The sequence below is a fragment of the Tenrec ecaudatus genome, chromosome 5 (assembly GCF_050624435.1).
Source record: "Tenrec ecaudatus isolate mTenEca1 chromosome 5, mTenEca1.hap1, whole genome shotgun sequence".
In the NCBI taxonomy this organism is placed as follows: Eukaryota; Metazoa; Chordata; class Mammalia; order Afrosoricida; family Tenrecidae; genus Tenrec; species Tenrec ecaudatus.
The window spans coordinates 117,951,167-117,968,450 of NC_134534.1; the positions used below are offsets into that span (position 1 = coordinate 117,951,167).

The 17,284-nt window shown below is 38.9% G+C and overlaps 2 protein-coding genes across 2 annotated transcripts in view; one reads left to right on the forward strand and one right to left on the reverse strand.

The window, feature by feature from the left end:
• The window catches only part of CENPP (centromere protein P), a 338,488-nt gene that overhangs the window by 168,083 nt on the left and 153,121 nt on the right, over positions 1-17,284 (forward strand). The gene's annotated exons all lie outside the window — the stretch shown is intronic.
• The window catches only part of ECM2 (extracellular matrix protein 2), a 42,897-nt gene continuing 37,203 nt past the window's right edge, over positions 11,591-17,284 (reverse strand). Inside the window, 1 exon segment of the mRNA XM_075550497.1 lies at positions 11,591-11,759. Within this exon segment, the coding sequence (XP_075406612.1) occupies positions 11,591-11,759 (169 nt within the window).

A 17,284-nucleotide genomic window follows, 5' to 3' on the forward strand; every position in this document is an offset into this window, starting at 1 on the left:
TTAATAGTTAACAAGTCATGCTTATGACTTAATTGTTTAAAAAACACAGTCTGCAATTTCTGATTCCCATGTCAAGAAATATTAATAATGATCATTCCATATTAATTTATAGCCCTGTATACATTTTTATTTTAAAATAATTAGGTTTTACATATCCCTGTTTTACTTAGAAATAATGTTAATAGTTACTTTGGACAGTTTATAGACTGATTTTGTTTGTAGACTAGGTTATCAAAGAAGTAGGGCTTTGACATTTGGTCACCTGTCATTTTAACACCTATTTGAAAGAATTGTTCCTGTTCTCCTAGGCTTTACAATCTTTGGAGAACTAAGGTACACTACCCAACTACCATGCAGTATACCCACAGTGCAAAAATAGTAACACAAAATCTAATTGATACATTATAAGGTTTGTGACATTGACACCAAGTGCTACTAAATGATGGGATAATCCTGAAGGAGCTAGGCTTTTATGCTTCCTGCCCTTCGAAAAGTGGCCTCTAAGACAGTGGTTCTCAATCTTCCTAATGCTGCAACCTTTTAATACAGTTCTCCATGTTGTGGTGACACCCCCCAACCCTAAAATTATTTTTGTTGCTCTTTCATAACTGTAATTTTGCTATAGTTATGAATTAGGCAACCCCTGTGAAAGGGTTGTTCGACCCCCAAGGGGGTTGCAACCCCAGGTTGAGACCTGCTGCTCTAAGAGGTCAGACCAGAGGAGGATAGTCGAGTAGGGAGGCGATATCATTGCAGTGAACATGACTTTTTAACTCCTACCTTGAAAGTGTAGTTAATTAGATTCGACTCAACTGTTTTCTTTATATGCCCTGTGCCCTCAGGTGTCCATCCTTGATTGTAGGTTCAGCTATAACCTCCGTGCTTTCAAATCTGTACCCCTCCTTCCAGGCTCTTGCCTGAATTCCTCTGCGTCCCCAAGTTCAGCAAATTTTCTAGAAAGCTGTTTCTTTCTTTCAGATGCCCTTAACACAGGTTCAAAGGAATTTTCCTGTCTGACTCATTCCTCTTTTTTTATATCCCTTATCTTTTCAGACAACTATTTACAGATTTTGTTAGGTGCCGTCAAGTTTGTCTCAACTCATAACAACTCTACATACAACAGAATAAAATAGTCAGGTCCTGCACCATCCTTTTTATCATGTCAGTCCATTTCATTGAGTGTCTTTCTTTTTTCCTTAGCCCTCTGGTTTGCCACGTATGGCATCCTCCACAGATTGGTCCCTCCACGCAAATGTCCAAAGTATGTGAGATGAGGTCTCACCAGCCTCGCTGTTAACTTCCCTGGCGGTAATCCCGAGTGTGGCTCGGGTAAATGTTAACTGTTAGAAGCAGTAACCTCGGGATTACACTGCAGAGAAGTCCCTTATCTGCTCCCAGGTCCTCCGCTGTGATGTGATCGCAGAGCGATCCAACTTCCTTGTTCTCTGCGTGCAGTGTCGCAGCACAGGGAAATTCAAAACTGCTGGTCTAAAAAAGACATACACACACAAACAGTGATACAGTGTAACCTGTGAGGATGACATTATATCGAAGCAAATCACCTCAGATTTGTCCCAAGATCAGTCTCCAGTGCCCTGCCTGCCCTTTTACTGTCATTTGAAAAAATTTTTGCCTAGAAATTTTTTGTCCATGGCATCAAAAAAGTGTCACTTTAGCACAAAAGGAGCTTTAGACCAGATAAATGACAGCGACAGTGACTTAGAATTACCCGCAGAATTGAGCGATAGTGGTTCGTGGGGGAAATTCATCATCCAACACTGACACTGATCAGCTAAGCGACAGTGACGATTCTGCACCTGATCTCAGCCATGTGCGAACTTGGGGCTCTATTGTCTCTTGTTCAGATCAGGCAGCTTCCCCAAGATTCCCGTTTACTGGTGCACCTGGTAAGAAAGTAGATGTTGACCACAACAACCATCTGACGTACCTACAATTATTTCTGACCAATGAGGTCATTGAAAAAAATTGTTACGGAGACAAACCGGTACAAAGAGCAACAATCGCTGCTCTGTTTCATAAGTGTTCCAGAAGCAGAAAGTGAGAACCAATGACCAAAGATGACATTTGGAAATTTCTGGGCCTAGTCATACTTCAGGTTAAGGTGGGAAACCCCTGAAGAAATGCTATTAGACCACCAATAAATTACTTGCAACTCCATTTTTTGGCACCATCATGTCACAATACTCCCTGATTGAGAAATTTTTTCACTTCATAAACAATGAAGAATTTGAAACTACTCATCGTGCACCAAGACTAAAGAAAATTTGGGAAGTATCTCAAATGATTGTAAAGAATGTCCAGCAGAACTACGTACCAGAAAGAGACATGAGCAGAGATGAAAGTCTAATGGCCTATAAGGGACAGCTCAGCCGGATACAACACATTGCATCAAAGAAAGCACGATTTGGCATAAAATCCTATATGCTCTGTGAATCGTCAACTGGCTACATTTGGAATTTGGACATATACACTGGAAAAGGCACAAAATTCAATCCAAAGTACAGTGACTATGGAATGGCAACATCTTCTGTTCTAACACTCATTGAGCCATTGCTAAATCAGGGCTTTGAATTACAACTTGACGACTTTTATACATCCCCTGAACTTTATGAGTTTCTTATAAAAAACAAAACCGATGCCAACAATGTTTGTTAAGAAGCAGCTAAAAACTGGAGAAATGGTTGCCTGGCAGAAAGGAAAGATGATGGCCCTGCGATGGCGTGACAAGAAAGATGTGTGTCTAATGAGTACAGTTCATAATCGCTCAACTGCTGTGGTGCGCACGGAAGGTGGGAAAGAAGCCATGAAGCCACAAGGAGTGACAGACTACAATCAAACCATGGGAGGTGTCGACAGAACCAACCAAGCACTTACACTCTACCCAGCAATGCGGAAACAGCCAAAGAAATACCACAAGAAGATCTGCAGGTAGCTTCTCCAGCAATGCTTGTGCAATGCCTACATTTTGCACGGAGCAAAGAGTTACAAGCCTTCAGTTCATTCTGACTTCATTTGGAAAGTTGCTGAACGGATCTTTGTGAACCACCAAACACCATCAATGGCTGTGAATAGACCTGGACGTCACGCTGTTGACGTTGTCAACCCAGAACGTCTGACTGGTTGTCACTTCATGGACTAAATCCCACCAACTGAAAAACAGTCAGCACCTACAAGGATGTGGGTGGTTTGTTGCTCAAAGCAAGATGGCGATGGAAAGCGAATACGAGAGGAAACCAGGTTCCATTGTCCTGATTGTGACGTCAGACTTTGTGCAGTCCCATGTTTCAAAAGTTTTCACACCAGGATTTTTATTGAATGCACCCTTGATGTTGCACCCCTTTTGAAAAAATTGCAGTGTTCTTTATTTGATTATATTTTTGAAAAATTATTTTATATTATAATTTATTATTTTGTGTATTAAAGTTTATCACACCTGGAATGTCTACTAGAGAGATTAAAATGAGTAATTTCTTAAGAATTACAGGCCTATAATATAAAACAAATATTAGCAAAAAAAAATGGACCACTTTGGGTACAAAATTACTGACATAATTAGACCGCCAGGGAAATTAAGAAACATTCTGGCTGTACTTCTTCCTAGATAGATTTATTTGGTCCTTTAGGCAATCCATGTGTTATATGATCCATGCCTGGCTACCAAAAGATATAGCATCTGAAGTCTTAAAGGCCTGAAGATAAACAAGCGGCCATCTAGCTGAGAAACAACAAAACCCACATGGAGGAAGCACACCAGACTGTCCCAACTTGATCACTGAGAACAAACTGGGTGCATAAGCAAAAGTGGTGAAGAAAGCTGATGGTGCCTGGCTTTCAAAAGATATAGAATCTAGGGTCCTATAGGCTGGAAAGTAAACAAGGGGCCATCTAATTGAGAAACAACAAAGCCCACATGGAAGAAGCACACCAACCTGTGTGATCACGAAGTATCAAAGCCAAAAAAAAAAAAAATCAAAGCATTGTGAATGAGGAGGAGTGGGGACCCAGGGCCCATCTGTGGGAAATTGGACATCTCCTTGCAGAAGGGCTGCAGGGAGGAGATGAGCCAGTCAGGGTGCAGTGTAGCAATAATGAAACATACAATTTTCCTCTAGTTCTTGAATGTTACCTCCCCCCCACTATTATGATTCCAATTCTACCTTACAAATCCGGCTAGACCGGAGGATGTACACTGGTACAGATAAGAACTGGAAATACAGGGAATCCAGAACAGATGAACCCCTCAGGACCAGGGTTGAGAGTGGCAATACCGGGAGGGTGGAGGGAAGGTGAAAGAGAAAGGGGGAACGGATTACAGGGATCTACATAAAACCTCATCCCTGGGGGATCATTGAAGGGAGATGTCAGATAGTGTAAGACATGACAAAATAATAATAATTTATAAATTATCAAGGGTTCATGGCGGAGAGGGGAGCAGGGGGAGGGAGGGGAAACGAGCTGATAACAAGGGCTCAAGTAGAAAGCAAATGTTTTGAGAATGTTTTGAGATGGCAACATATGTACAAATGTGCTTGACACAATGGATGTGATAAGAATTGTACTAGCCCCCAATAAAATGATTTTTTAAAGTGAAGGGGTGGAGTTTAGCCTGTTAATCGGGTCACTGCTTGATGACCTCATTTGGAGGCTCTACAGAGATAAATAGCTCACTGGGTGTGGGACACAGACATTCCCTGCAAGACATTCCAGTTGACAAGCCACATGGAACTACACTAGAGTTCTGGAGCTGCAAGAGCCATGAGGAGACCCTGCCAGCACTGAGATGCTTATACCACCACAGGATCCACAAGACTTTTCTACCCACTGGCCTGTGATCGTCCTTCATTTGATATCATTGCATGTGTGGCGTGAGTCTGACGAGGAATTTATGGATTGGTATCAGGCATGTGGGCTAATATCGAATTTATGGACTTGACCTGGACTGGTCTGGGATGTTTCCTTAATGTACAATTGTTCTTGTATATAAAACTCTTTCTTATACACATATGCGTGTCCATGAACTTGTTCCTTTAGTCTTCCCAGACTAACATACCATGGTATTGTTTTGTTTTTTTTCATAGTAGTTTTAATATTTTTTGCCATCACCAAAATTCAAAAGCATCAGTTCTTTTTCAGTCTTCCTTATTTGTTGTCCAGTATTCATAAACATATGAGGAGATAGAAATTTCCATGACTTTTGTCAAATTTGGTTTACCCAGCAACAGAAGTGAAACCTCCTTCTCTGAGACAGACACGTTGTATGTCTTCCCCTCCATTTCCCATTCCCAGCCCCACACCCCTTCTGGACTTGAATTTCTACTAAGGTTCACTGAGCACCCTATATGTGTCTGTTGATTTTAGGTGAGCTTAAAACTGTTATATGACAGACTGTATATCACAGCTCGTTAATAAATCTTACTCTACTACCAATGCCACTTTTCCCATCTAATCTGATTTCTCAGATTATTTGTTCAGCATATAGACTAAATGAGTTTGGTGAAAGGCTACAACCCTGATCTATATTTTTCTTCATTTCAAACCTGGCCGTATCCCTGTATTGTTTTCTAATAATTTCCTCTTGTCAGTCATTTTGCCATACTGTGGTGGCTTGCATGTTGTTGTACTACTATGCTACTAGAATTACAGGTGCCAGTAGGGTTTCTACCAGAGCTCTAGTTTCACCAGAACTTCCAGGCTAAGACCACCAAGAAACAAACACCTGATGATCAATCTCTCTCTAAGGAAAACAAAGCCTAGTGCAAATCATAGATATCAGTAAATTTTTATTGATTGTTCCTTTAAAATATTTCCCCTCACTGACCCATAGTGCTACTGAGGACAACACTGGAGACACAGTGCGGGAATTGCGCCTGATCTGACCCTACCATACTGAAGCGAAACACTAAAGGTGTGCAACAAAATAGCAAGGGGAACAGAGTAATGAAGTCCCCAGGGAATACCAAAAATAGACAGTCGGTCTAGGGTGTGACACCCCATCAGACTCAACCAGAAAACACTCCCAAAAGTCAACAAACAGACCTTGAACTATTTACAGGGTGTTGTTTTTTGGGGTTTTTTTGTTATTGTTCTTGTTTCCTTCTGTTGCTTTGTTTTGCTCTGTCTTATTTTTCTGCATATTATTATCTCTGCAGGTCTATCTAGATAAGTTATGCAGGATAAACAATCTGGAGGAGAAAGCAATGGGACCGAAGGTTCTGGTGGGGTGGGGGGCGAGGCTGGGGAAAGGAAGTGGGTGTTAACAACCCCAGGCACAAGGGAACAATAAGTGATCGAAAATCGATGACGAGAGTGTAGGAGGCCTGGTAGGGTTTGATCAAGGTCCGTGTAACCAAGAGAAATTACTGAAACCCAATAGAAGGCTGAACATGATAGTGGGACAAGAGGAAAGTAAAAGGAAATAGAGGAAAGAACTAGGAGGCAAAGGCAATTTATAGAGGACTAACTACAGGCATGTACATATGTAAATAGATTTATATATGACAATGGGAAAATAGATGTATGTGCATATATTTATAGTTTTAGTATTAAGGTAGCAGATGGACATTGGTCCTCTATTCAAGTACTCCCTCAATGCAAGAACACTTAAAATGGTCACACCCAACATAATTGCTCACACCCAACATGATTGCTGAAAACAAAGTGGACGCATAAGCAAATGTGGCAAAGAAAGCTGATGGTGCCCAGCTGTCATAGCGTCTGGGGTCTTAAAGACTTGAAGATAAATAAGTGGCCATCTAGCTGAGAAACAACAAAACCCACAAGGAAGAAGTACACCAGCCTGTGTGATCATGAAGTGTCAATGGGATCAGCTATCAGACATCAAAGAACAAAAAATCATATCATTGTGAATGAGGAGAAGTGCGGAATGGAAACCCAAAGCCCATCTGTAGGAAACTGTACATCCCCTTACAGAAGGGTTGCAGGGAGGAGACGAGCCAGTGGGGTATAGTATAGCACCTATGAAACATACAACTTTCCTCTAGTTCTTTAGTGCTTCCTCCCTCCCCATTGTCTAGACCAGAGTATGTACACTGGTACAGATCAGAGCTGGAAACAGGGAATCCAGGACAGATAACCTCCTCACCACCAATAATGAGAGGCGAGATACCAAGAGGGTAAGGGGAAGGTGGGGGAGAAAGGAGGAACTGATCACAATGATGTACATGTTACCCCCTGCCTCGGTGACAGACAACAGAAAAGTGGGTGAAGGGAGACATCGGACAGTGTAAGCCATGAAAAAAAAATTCCTAAATTATCAAGGGTTCATGAGGGAGGGAGGGTGGGTAAGGGAGGGGGAAATGAGGAGCTGATACCAAGGGCTCAAATAGAAAGCAAATGTTTTGAGAATGATGATGGCAGCAAAAGTACAAATGTGCTGGACACAATGGATGGATGTATGGATTGTGATAAGAGTTGTTTGGACTGTCCTGGTTTTGAAAAAAAAAGTTATATGAACCCCCAATAAAATGATTTTAAAATAAAATAAAATCTCTCTTGTATTGGTTCCTCTTACATTTGTTTCTTTTGTCATGTCCATTTAGCTTTATGAATATTCTTTGTCGATTATTGCAATTGTTGGTTCTTTTTCCTTTTTAAAATTTTTACTCTCATGAGATTCATCCCTTATTTAGTATTTTACTACATTTTTCATTATGTCATTAGCTGCTGCCAAGTTGGTCCCTATTTTATTTACTTATAAAAAATAGACCATAACAAACTATTTTATAAGAAATAAAATGAATAAAAAATGAGTAAAACGCTTAGTTGATCGTGTAAGACCAAGGTAGGCATCCAGGGCTCCTTATTCTTGATATACTGATTTCCTTATTATACCTGGCTGGATGTCTTTTACCGTATCATATACCGTATATACTCGAGAATAAGTCACCCGAATATCAGCCGAGGTACCTAATTTTACCACCCAAACTGCATAAAATATGTGCTGAAAAACTCGGTTTATTCACGAGTACATACAGTATTCAGTGTTTTGCCAAAATCCACACTCTAATTTGAAATACGCTACCGTAAGCTACGTCTGAAAATAAAAATATAACTAATGTTTCTTTTACACTGAAATTTTGACATCTAAGATTTGATAGGCTGCCTTATTTTTCTTGGTCTTACAAGTTTTCTACCTTTGACAGGATGAAATCTTACCATTTTCTGTCACTTGTTTTAGTGGAAAATTTTGTGTTTCTTCTTTGCCAGGTTTCTGCCTTACACAGTTTCTAGATTTCTCATATTTTCCCATACATATGTGGAAAGATGGCACACTCTTATTTCCATCTAGTGTCTAGGCCAGGATTTTCTTTCTGTATATATGTGTTAGTAATTATAACATATTTCTGAAGCCAACCAGACATCTGCTTTTTATAATAGTATGTCATGGATAATGTTTCTTAAAGCACATTTATCACTAACTTGTCTATGGGATGAAAATTAACTGTCCAAGACATGATGAAATTTCAAAGCTGAACAATTTCAATGCTCAGGACCTATGTCTCTTAGTACCATTACAAGACTGTTGTGTCTGGCTTTGTCTTTACTGGGACTTATTTATTAGTCTTTGTTGTTGTTGAAAGTTAATGTGTAGGAGTACCCCCAAAGACTTAAAGAAGGAGTACCCCCAAAGACCAGGAAAAGAGACTCAGAACTCTGGCCTACTTCATCATATTTATACACTCTTTAATTGACTATAAATATCCACTTGTCTGTTTAATTGGCTCTGATTACTTGCTTGTTGCCTCTTTGCTGTGTTGTTGACTGTGTTCATGCACATAGCAAATTTATGAACAAGAGTATGAAATGTCACTCAGTCCTGCACCATCCTCACAATTGTTGATGTGTTTAAGCCCCTTGTTGAAACCATGTGTCACCTATCTTCCTCTTTTCGATGACCCAATTTAAATTAATGTTCATACGTTCTTAGATTCAACTTGGTGTTCTCTAAGATTGTATTTATCCTCCAAGCGAACCTGGCTCCTGAAGTCCTGACTGAGAGGTTTTGACTGCTGAGAAAACTAAAGGAAGAAATGGTCCACAACTGTACATGAGAAACGGATCCCAGTTTTTTTCTGGGGAAATCAAGCTTCCCGAGCACATGTCAGTTTGTCTGTGTGACCTCGGAGAACTAGCAGCAGCTCTGTTTGAATGCTGGGGTCTGAGATATGGAGGCAGTGGGACCCATAAGGAAGACTGCTGGAGGGGCTCAGCTATGGGCCTAAACCATCGCCCCACCCCCACCCCTTCCCAGCCTCTCCCTCTATGATAATTCTCTGATCCCCAATCTAGCGCTCCTTATCAGCAAAATAGATGCAGAACAGCGAGAACAGTTATTTTCTCGGGTATTCCAGATACTTCACTTGTGTTCAACAGGTACCGATAACACCAGAAGCAGCATTTTTTAAATGGTATTGCAGCATTTCTGGTTCGGTTTCTGAATCAGAGAGGAAGGGGGGCGGGGGAAGAAAAAGAAAGAGGGGCAGGGTACAATGAAGGTGAAATTTTCCTCCATATATTTTTCACCCAAAAGGTTGGAATCTTCAGGGGGAATTATCTCCTTCATCTGGTTCCAAGCTGAGCGCAGTGCATTTGCATCCTTTATCTTATGCAACCACCTCAGATTTGTCAGTCTCCCTCTCTTCCTCAGCATCTCAACCTACCCACCTGCCCAACAAGGCTGAGCAGCACTGGAGAAGGCTGCAAACCCATGAGGCAGTCTTTCAAAAGAATCCAGGTTAAAGAGAAACAATGGCACGATGCTGTCTTGATCCGAGCTCTTCCTATATATCGAGAAGAAATTTAGAAATAAATGCTTAGAAATAATGCTAGATTGAAAGGAGTATATCACATGTTCATATTTGCAAAGTTAATCATGGAATAGTGAACTTTAGTTGGTTATACTTTCTTCTTTTTATTGTATATATGATGTTTTCATCATAATAGCTGCATGCATTATGTACACCATATTTTTAAAAATTATTTGCATTCTTCTCTGATTCTCATAACAATCCTATAAAGTTAGGCTGAATTATTCCAGAGTGTTGAAAGAACTGCTAAAGACTGAATAACTAAACTTACAAAAATTAGAGTAATCTGCCTAAGGTCTAACTGATAGAAGGGGCAAGACTGGAATCTGTGTTTTATGAAGACACAATACACTAAAAAAAAAGTCTCCATGGTTTATACGTATTTTATCATTTATTTAGCAAGCTATGATGAAAGATTATTACGTAATAAAAATGGAAATATATGGATTGGTTAGGTTTTCACTCATTTGCTCACTACCATCAAGTCAGTTCCAACTCATAGTGACCTTGTACCTTATACCCTATATCAATCTTCCTGATGCCGTGACCCTTTAATACAGTTCTTCATGTGTGGTGACCCCCGCCCAACCATAAAATTGTTTTCGTTGCTACTTCATAACTGTAATTTTTCTACTGTTATGAATCAGGCAACCCCTGTGAACAGGTCGTCCGACCACCCAAAGGTGCCACCACCCACAGATTGAGAACTTCTCCTATACAGGGTAGAACTGCTCATGTAGGTTTCTGAGATTCTAACTCTAGAGGCGGAGAAAGCCTAGTTTTTCTCCCATTGATTGTGCCTAGTGCGTAGTAAATGCTAATGACTTTATTGCTAAATTGAGCTGCTTAAAAAGTATGCTTTACAGATTTACAGAAATGCGTATATCCTTTTTCTGGCTTCTCCTGGTGTTAGTACCTTATATGACTAAAATTCAATGATCAAAACCCGGAAATGAGCTTTATAGTAGTATTGATTTCACACTTGTAATTAGTAGAAGAAACCAAGTAAAGCTAAGCCAATACTTCCATGTACTTATCAGTAATTATATAATAGGGTCTTACTGAAAACAAATTATTGTTTAAACAGTAGAATAATAAAAAACATAATTTATAAGTTCCATTTATATTTTCCTTCCAATACACTTCTTGGTCTTGAAGTATAGTATACATACTTAATTTGGAAGGAACTTATGAAATACTCCTAGTAAAGGTAATCAGATTAATTATAAAGGGTGTATGTATTTTGTTCCCGTTTCTCCTTGTCTAGCTCAGCTATGCATGACATTACTGTTTTCATAAGAAAAACTTGGCAACTTAATAGCTTCTTTCTAGCAAATGTTTTCACCTTCACTAACACACCTTTTTAGTGTATTTCTAGTTTGGTATCCTTGGGTTGGTAAATAAGATTAATTGGGATGATATATACTTTATTTAAGGAGCTTGTTGGCATGGTAGGTTACACACTGGGCTGCTAACCGAAATATCAGTTCAAAACCACCAACCCTTCCACAGGAGTAAGGTGCGGTGTTCTAGTCCCATCAAGAGTTACAGTCTCAGAAACCCACAGGGGCAGTCCTAGCCTATACTCTAGGGTTACTATGAGTCAGAATGGACTCAAAGGCAGTTAATGTATAGTAAGAATAATAATAATACTGAATGTAACATGAGAATTATAACTCTTCTATTCATGATAAATGCTATAAGCATGAATATATTTTATAAATGAAAACAGAACATTTTAATTACTTGATATTTTGTGGTTTAAGAATAATACTTGAAAATGATCTTATGCATGAAAATACAGAGGGTGATATTTCTCTTATTTTAATGTAATTGTTTTCAAAATGAAGATGCTCCAGAGTTGAATCACCATCTTCTTCAGCTTTGCAAATTTGTCCTGGGAGGATATTCCTAAGGAAAAATATACAAGGTCACCAATGGTCCAAATAATAATTTGCCTTTATAATTTAAAAGTTAAATTTTATATGTTTTAAATAAAAGCTTTAATTCTTAGATATATTTGAATTTTTTCTCAGGTTATATATCAACTCAATTCCAAGTATTTCAGTAATCAAAATGTGAACTATAAAACCATAAGAGTACTAGAATAAGGCATAACTCTGAAGCACTAAACAAAATAAATTAAATCGATTGTGGGTAAAAATGTATATTCAAAGTTAAAAGACAAATGCTACCCTGCAAGAAAGTATAGATTGTAGTACAGATAGCTAATATACTCCTAAAAATTTAGGAGGGAGACTTCTGATAAGATGGTAGATGAGGCAGCCATGCTATGTAGACCCTCGAAACGATCATAAGAGATCCAGTGAAACAAATATAGATGACAATCCTGGAACCCTGAGCTTCAGAGGAAGGCCTAGAGAAAAGGATTGAATATTGACTGGAGAAGCTAAGCACAAGTGGCGAAAGAGGAGACAAAATGGTGAATTTTGGCTACATTAAGCAGCGTGGCCATCTTGAACTTTTGTAAGCAGCATTCCTTCCAAACAGTGGCCTGGCACACTGGGGATTAGTGACAAGAAAAGTGGATTTCTTCCTTGTTCTGCTCACTCTCCCAGTAACCAGAAGTGTGGTCAGCTATTCCACCCTCATCTTTCTAGCCACTAATGCTACCACCCACCCCAAACTCTTGCTCCGCCTGAAGTCACCCTCATGAATCAGGCACCAGTGGACCACTGTGCTCCATCTTTGAGTGCTTGAACTTCCCTTCATTGGACTGCAGAACTCTCAGTGCTGGGACCCTGGCCAAACCTGGGAAAAAGAGGACCTCTTTTCATAAATAATCACCCTGCACCCTGATGCAGTCTCTGCCCAAAATAATTCCTTCCATGAACAATCACCCTGACATCATCCATCATTCGATCCAGTATGGACTACTGGATCAGGTGCTCTGATCCCAAATAACAATACAAGCCTGTAGGACCTCCATTTAGAACTGGCGTTCTACTTTATCCTTTCCTACTCGATGAACTTATTAGTAAAAAGGGAACCAAACCATACTGAGTGTGCGCGCGCGCATACACACACACACACACACACACACACACACACACACACACACACACACACACACCCTAATTTTCTCTTGTTTATCCTTTTCTTTCCTTTTTCCTGTTATAATTTTTGTTCTTTTTGTTTCTCCTTTTTCTTCGCTTTTCTCTTTCCTTTTTTTCCTTGCCCTAAATTTGTTTATTGTATTTCTGTCTTTGTTTATTCTTTTTCTCTACTTTTGTTTATCCTTCTTAGTTATGAATTCTTTTTTCCTTGCTTCTGTTTACCTCCTTTCCCTGCTTGGTTTCAAAGAGTGTTTGTTTGGTTTTTTATTGTTTACTTAGGGTTTTTATCTTTTTTCCTTTTTTCGTGGGAAGGCAGCAACTACTCGCACATGGCCCGTTTACATCTGCCCTCGTCTAGCCATATCTACCGGCTAAGGGCCCATCCCTACCCCTGTGCCGCCCGAGTCCTGAGAATCAAAACACCAGCTTTTAACTACGCTACACAGAGAACGCACAGAACAACTCACCTACTTGCACTCTCTATCACACTTACCAGGAGACAAGAGGTGAGGGGCTGAGATCTCACTGACATAAAATCTGCAATTAAATATAGGCAGCAGAATTTCTTGGAGACAATAAGCAATTTCAACACAAAGAAATAAGACAGAGTGGCTCAAATAAGTGACCAGTCTGAAGTGCAGGAAGGCCTTTCTCAGGAAGAAAAGACATTGGAGGTACCTGGTAGGAAATTTTTTAAAACTATTTTTAATTGAAAAAATATTCCTTTAGTGGGTTGAAAGAAAGATTGATGAGAGCAAGAAAAACATGGAAGAACATTAGAATAATTCAAGAAAGCATTATACTACTAGTACAAACTGACCAAATAAATTAAAAATGAGAAACCAAGCAAAAGCAGCAAATAGAAATTCAAAGAATAATAAGATTTCAGAAATGGATAATGCATTGAAGAGTTAAGGAGTAAAATTAAATCAGTGGAAGGCTAACTTACTGAGCTTTACGATAAATCCCACTGATGATAATCTATGAGAACAATAAAATAATGTATGTTTTAAATGAGCAAAAAATCTGATGAAAGCCTAATTATTTTAAAGGTCACCATTAAGAGGAATAACATGTGTGACTCGAATTCCAGAACAGGAAGAAACCAATAAAACCCACAGAGAAATTCCCTCACATCATGAAAGATGAGAAGATATGCTGAGCTTGCTCTTCCTTTTTGGTTTTCTAATTCTAGATCTTTGCGCATGTCCTCATAATATTTGGCTTTGTCTTTAGCTTCCATTTGAAATTTTCTATTCAGTTCTTTGACGTCTTCCTTTCTTCCATTTGCTTTAGCTACTCTCTGGGTAAGAACAAGTTTCAGAATTTCTTCTATCATCCAATTTGATCCTTTTCTGTCTTTTTTTTAACCTTTTGTTTTCTTCATGAATGATGGTCTTAATGTGCTCAAACAACTTGTCATGTTTTCTGTCATGATTGTTCACAGCATCGAATCTGTTCTTGTTCTTGAGATGTTCTTGAAATTCAGATGGGGTAGACTGAAGGTCATATTTTGGCTTGTGACTTGTTTGAGTTTTCTTCAGCTTTATCCTGAACTTACATTTGAGCATTCGGTGGCCTTTGCACAGTCAACCCCTGGCTTGGTTTTAGCTGCTGATATTGAGCTTCTCCATTGCCTCTTTTCACAGATGTAGTCAATTTGATTTCTGTATATTCCATCTGAAGAAATCTATTTGTTTTGTTGAAAAAAGGCATTTGCTATGAACAAGTCATGGGTCTTGCAAAATTCTATCATACAATCTCCAGCGTTGTTTCTGTCTCTCAGTGCATATATTCCAACTACGGTTCCTTCCTTTTTGCTTTCAACTTTTGCATTCCAATTGCCAGTAATTTTCAAAGCATCTTGATTGCATGTTGGATAAATTCCCCACTGCAGTCACTGATAGAATTCCTTAGCTGCCACATGGGAAACTGGCCACCTCTGTTAAGGTGATTTTGAAGGTATTTTAACAAGGGGGTGCAGGAGAAAGATGGAGCTTTGTACTCCCATAAAGGGTTACAGTCTCATATTTTCACAAGAGCAGTTCTACCCTTCCCTATAGGGTCGCTATGAGTTGGCATCTGCTTGGTTTTGTGTGGTGTAACAGGGCATGAGATAGAACAATTAGTTCTCATGACACGACCATTTCTGGTACTTGCCCTCATGAGGAGATCACTGAAGTCATGGGTGCCAAGCAAGGTCTGTTGAAGAAATTGGATGGTAGCCCACTATCATCTGGGGTTTTAAAGATATGTCTCAAAATAAGCAACCACCTAAGTGAGAATTTAGCTAAGTTTATACGGAAGAAGCACACCAACCTTTATGAACCAAGGATTGAATAAAATGATTTTTTAAAGTAAATCCACCTAATTCACAATTAAAAATTCATTTAAAAACATATGCATAGTACAATCATTAAAACATAAAAAGAAATGAAGCAAGGATTGAAAATTTGACCAAGGAATCATTAGAGGAATTCTGACTAAAACAGATAGTGTGGAATAGAAATTCAAATTCTTACAGAATCCAGACTTTACCAATTGAGACTGGAATAACCCCCAAATCTGTCTCTCTGAGGAAATCTCAAATCCTACACTGAAATTATCTTTAAACTAAATAATTGTTGAGCTAAATTAGTACAGAATATTCATCAAAAGCACTGCACTTTTAAAAGAATTACATAAAAGCAAATGTCAACAGTAACTCTAAAGCATAAATGAATTATGGGGAAAGACTATGGAGAAAGGGGATACAATATGAAGACATTCACCAATGTTACTAGACTATACATGTAGAAATTGATGAATGTGGGTTTATGTTCTGCTGTGCATATGTTCACCAAAATTTTAAAAAAATTTGTTGAAGCAAACATTAGATATGTTAGTGTTGCCCTATTTACTATAATATGAATTCATTAAAAGTTAGGTTATTTTGTGATACAATCACAGCCTAAAAAAAGAAAATGAATTCCTTTGTGCCCTCTAAGTATTCTCCATATTCCAATTTTCCAATTTGGCTCAAAAATATTTTTATTTAGTTGGTTTGTTTAAATCAGCATCCAAATAGGAGACGTTTGCCATTTTAACCTATTTAATCTAGAGCAGTTATTGACCCCTACCTCTTTTCAAAATAAGAGCCCTGGTGGCAACAAAACTGGCTTCTCTTTACAGCCCTAGACAATTTAGGGAGGCAGTTCCACTCTGCCCTAAAGGGTCACTTAAGTTGAAATGGACTAAACAGGAATGGGTTTGGTTTGGGGTTTTAACAGGTTGGGGTTGGGGTTCAGGATCAATAAAGAAATTTTATAACCTTGAGAACCTTTAAAATGACTTCAGTTAGAGTCCATATTCTAGTATTACTTCCTTAAATAACTTATTTGAAATTTAGCATTAAAAATTTTCTGTCACAAAAGAATGTATGTGTTAGTAATTACTAGTATTTACACTCCATTTGTAGAACCCACAGATAACAATTTTGGGAGAATGATAGGCTGTTTACTCTTCTAAAGGTTTACAGTCTCAAAATCCCAAAGCATCAAGTTCTATGCTGTTCTATAGGGTAGCTGTGAGTCAGAATCCAATCAACAGCATGTAGGTTACTAGATATAAAAGTAGACTATCTTGCCACAAAGGACCCCTGTTGGCATAGTGGGTTATGCATTGAACTGTTAACTATAAAGTCAATAGTTCTGATCCACCAGCTTCTCCATGGGAGAAAGATGAGACTCTCTACTCCCACAAAGAGTTACAGTCTCGTAATCCCACAGGGGCAGTTCTATCCTGTCATATAAAATTGGTCTGAGTCAGAATCTACTCGATGACAGTGAGTGGCTCAAGTAAAACAAACAGCTATTATGAGAAAACATTAATGTAGATCTACTATACATATGTGCATATTTTATTGATTAAATAAAGGCCTTCTACTGAGAAGGAAGAGAGGACTCCAGAACACTTTCCTGTGCTCATTCATGACTCGCGCATGGATCAAGAGGCAATTGTATGAGCAGAACAAAGGAGTGGTGCATGGCTTTAAATCAGAAAAAAATATGTTAGTATTGTATCCTTTCACCATATTTATTCAATCTGCGTGCTGAGCAAATAACCTGGAAAACTGTGCTATATGAAGAAGGTGGCATTAGGATTAGAGGAAGGTGTATTAACCTTTGATAGATAGAACCTTCAGCAACCTTGCTTGCTGAAAGTGAAGAGGACTGGAGGCATTTGCTGATGACAATCAAGAATTGCAGCCTTCAAAATGGATTCAAACTTAATGTAAAGTTGAAACCCAGGGTTGATGAAGCTCTAGGGACAGGAAGTAGAATAAGGGTTTCTGGGGACAGTGGTAGTGTGGGGTGGAGT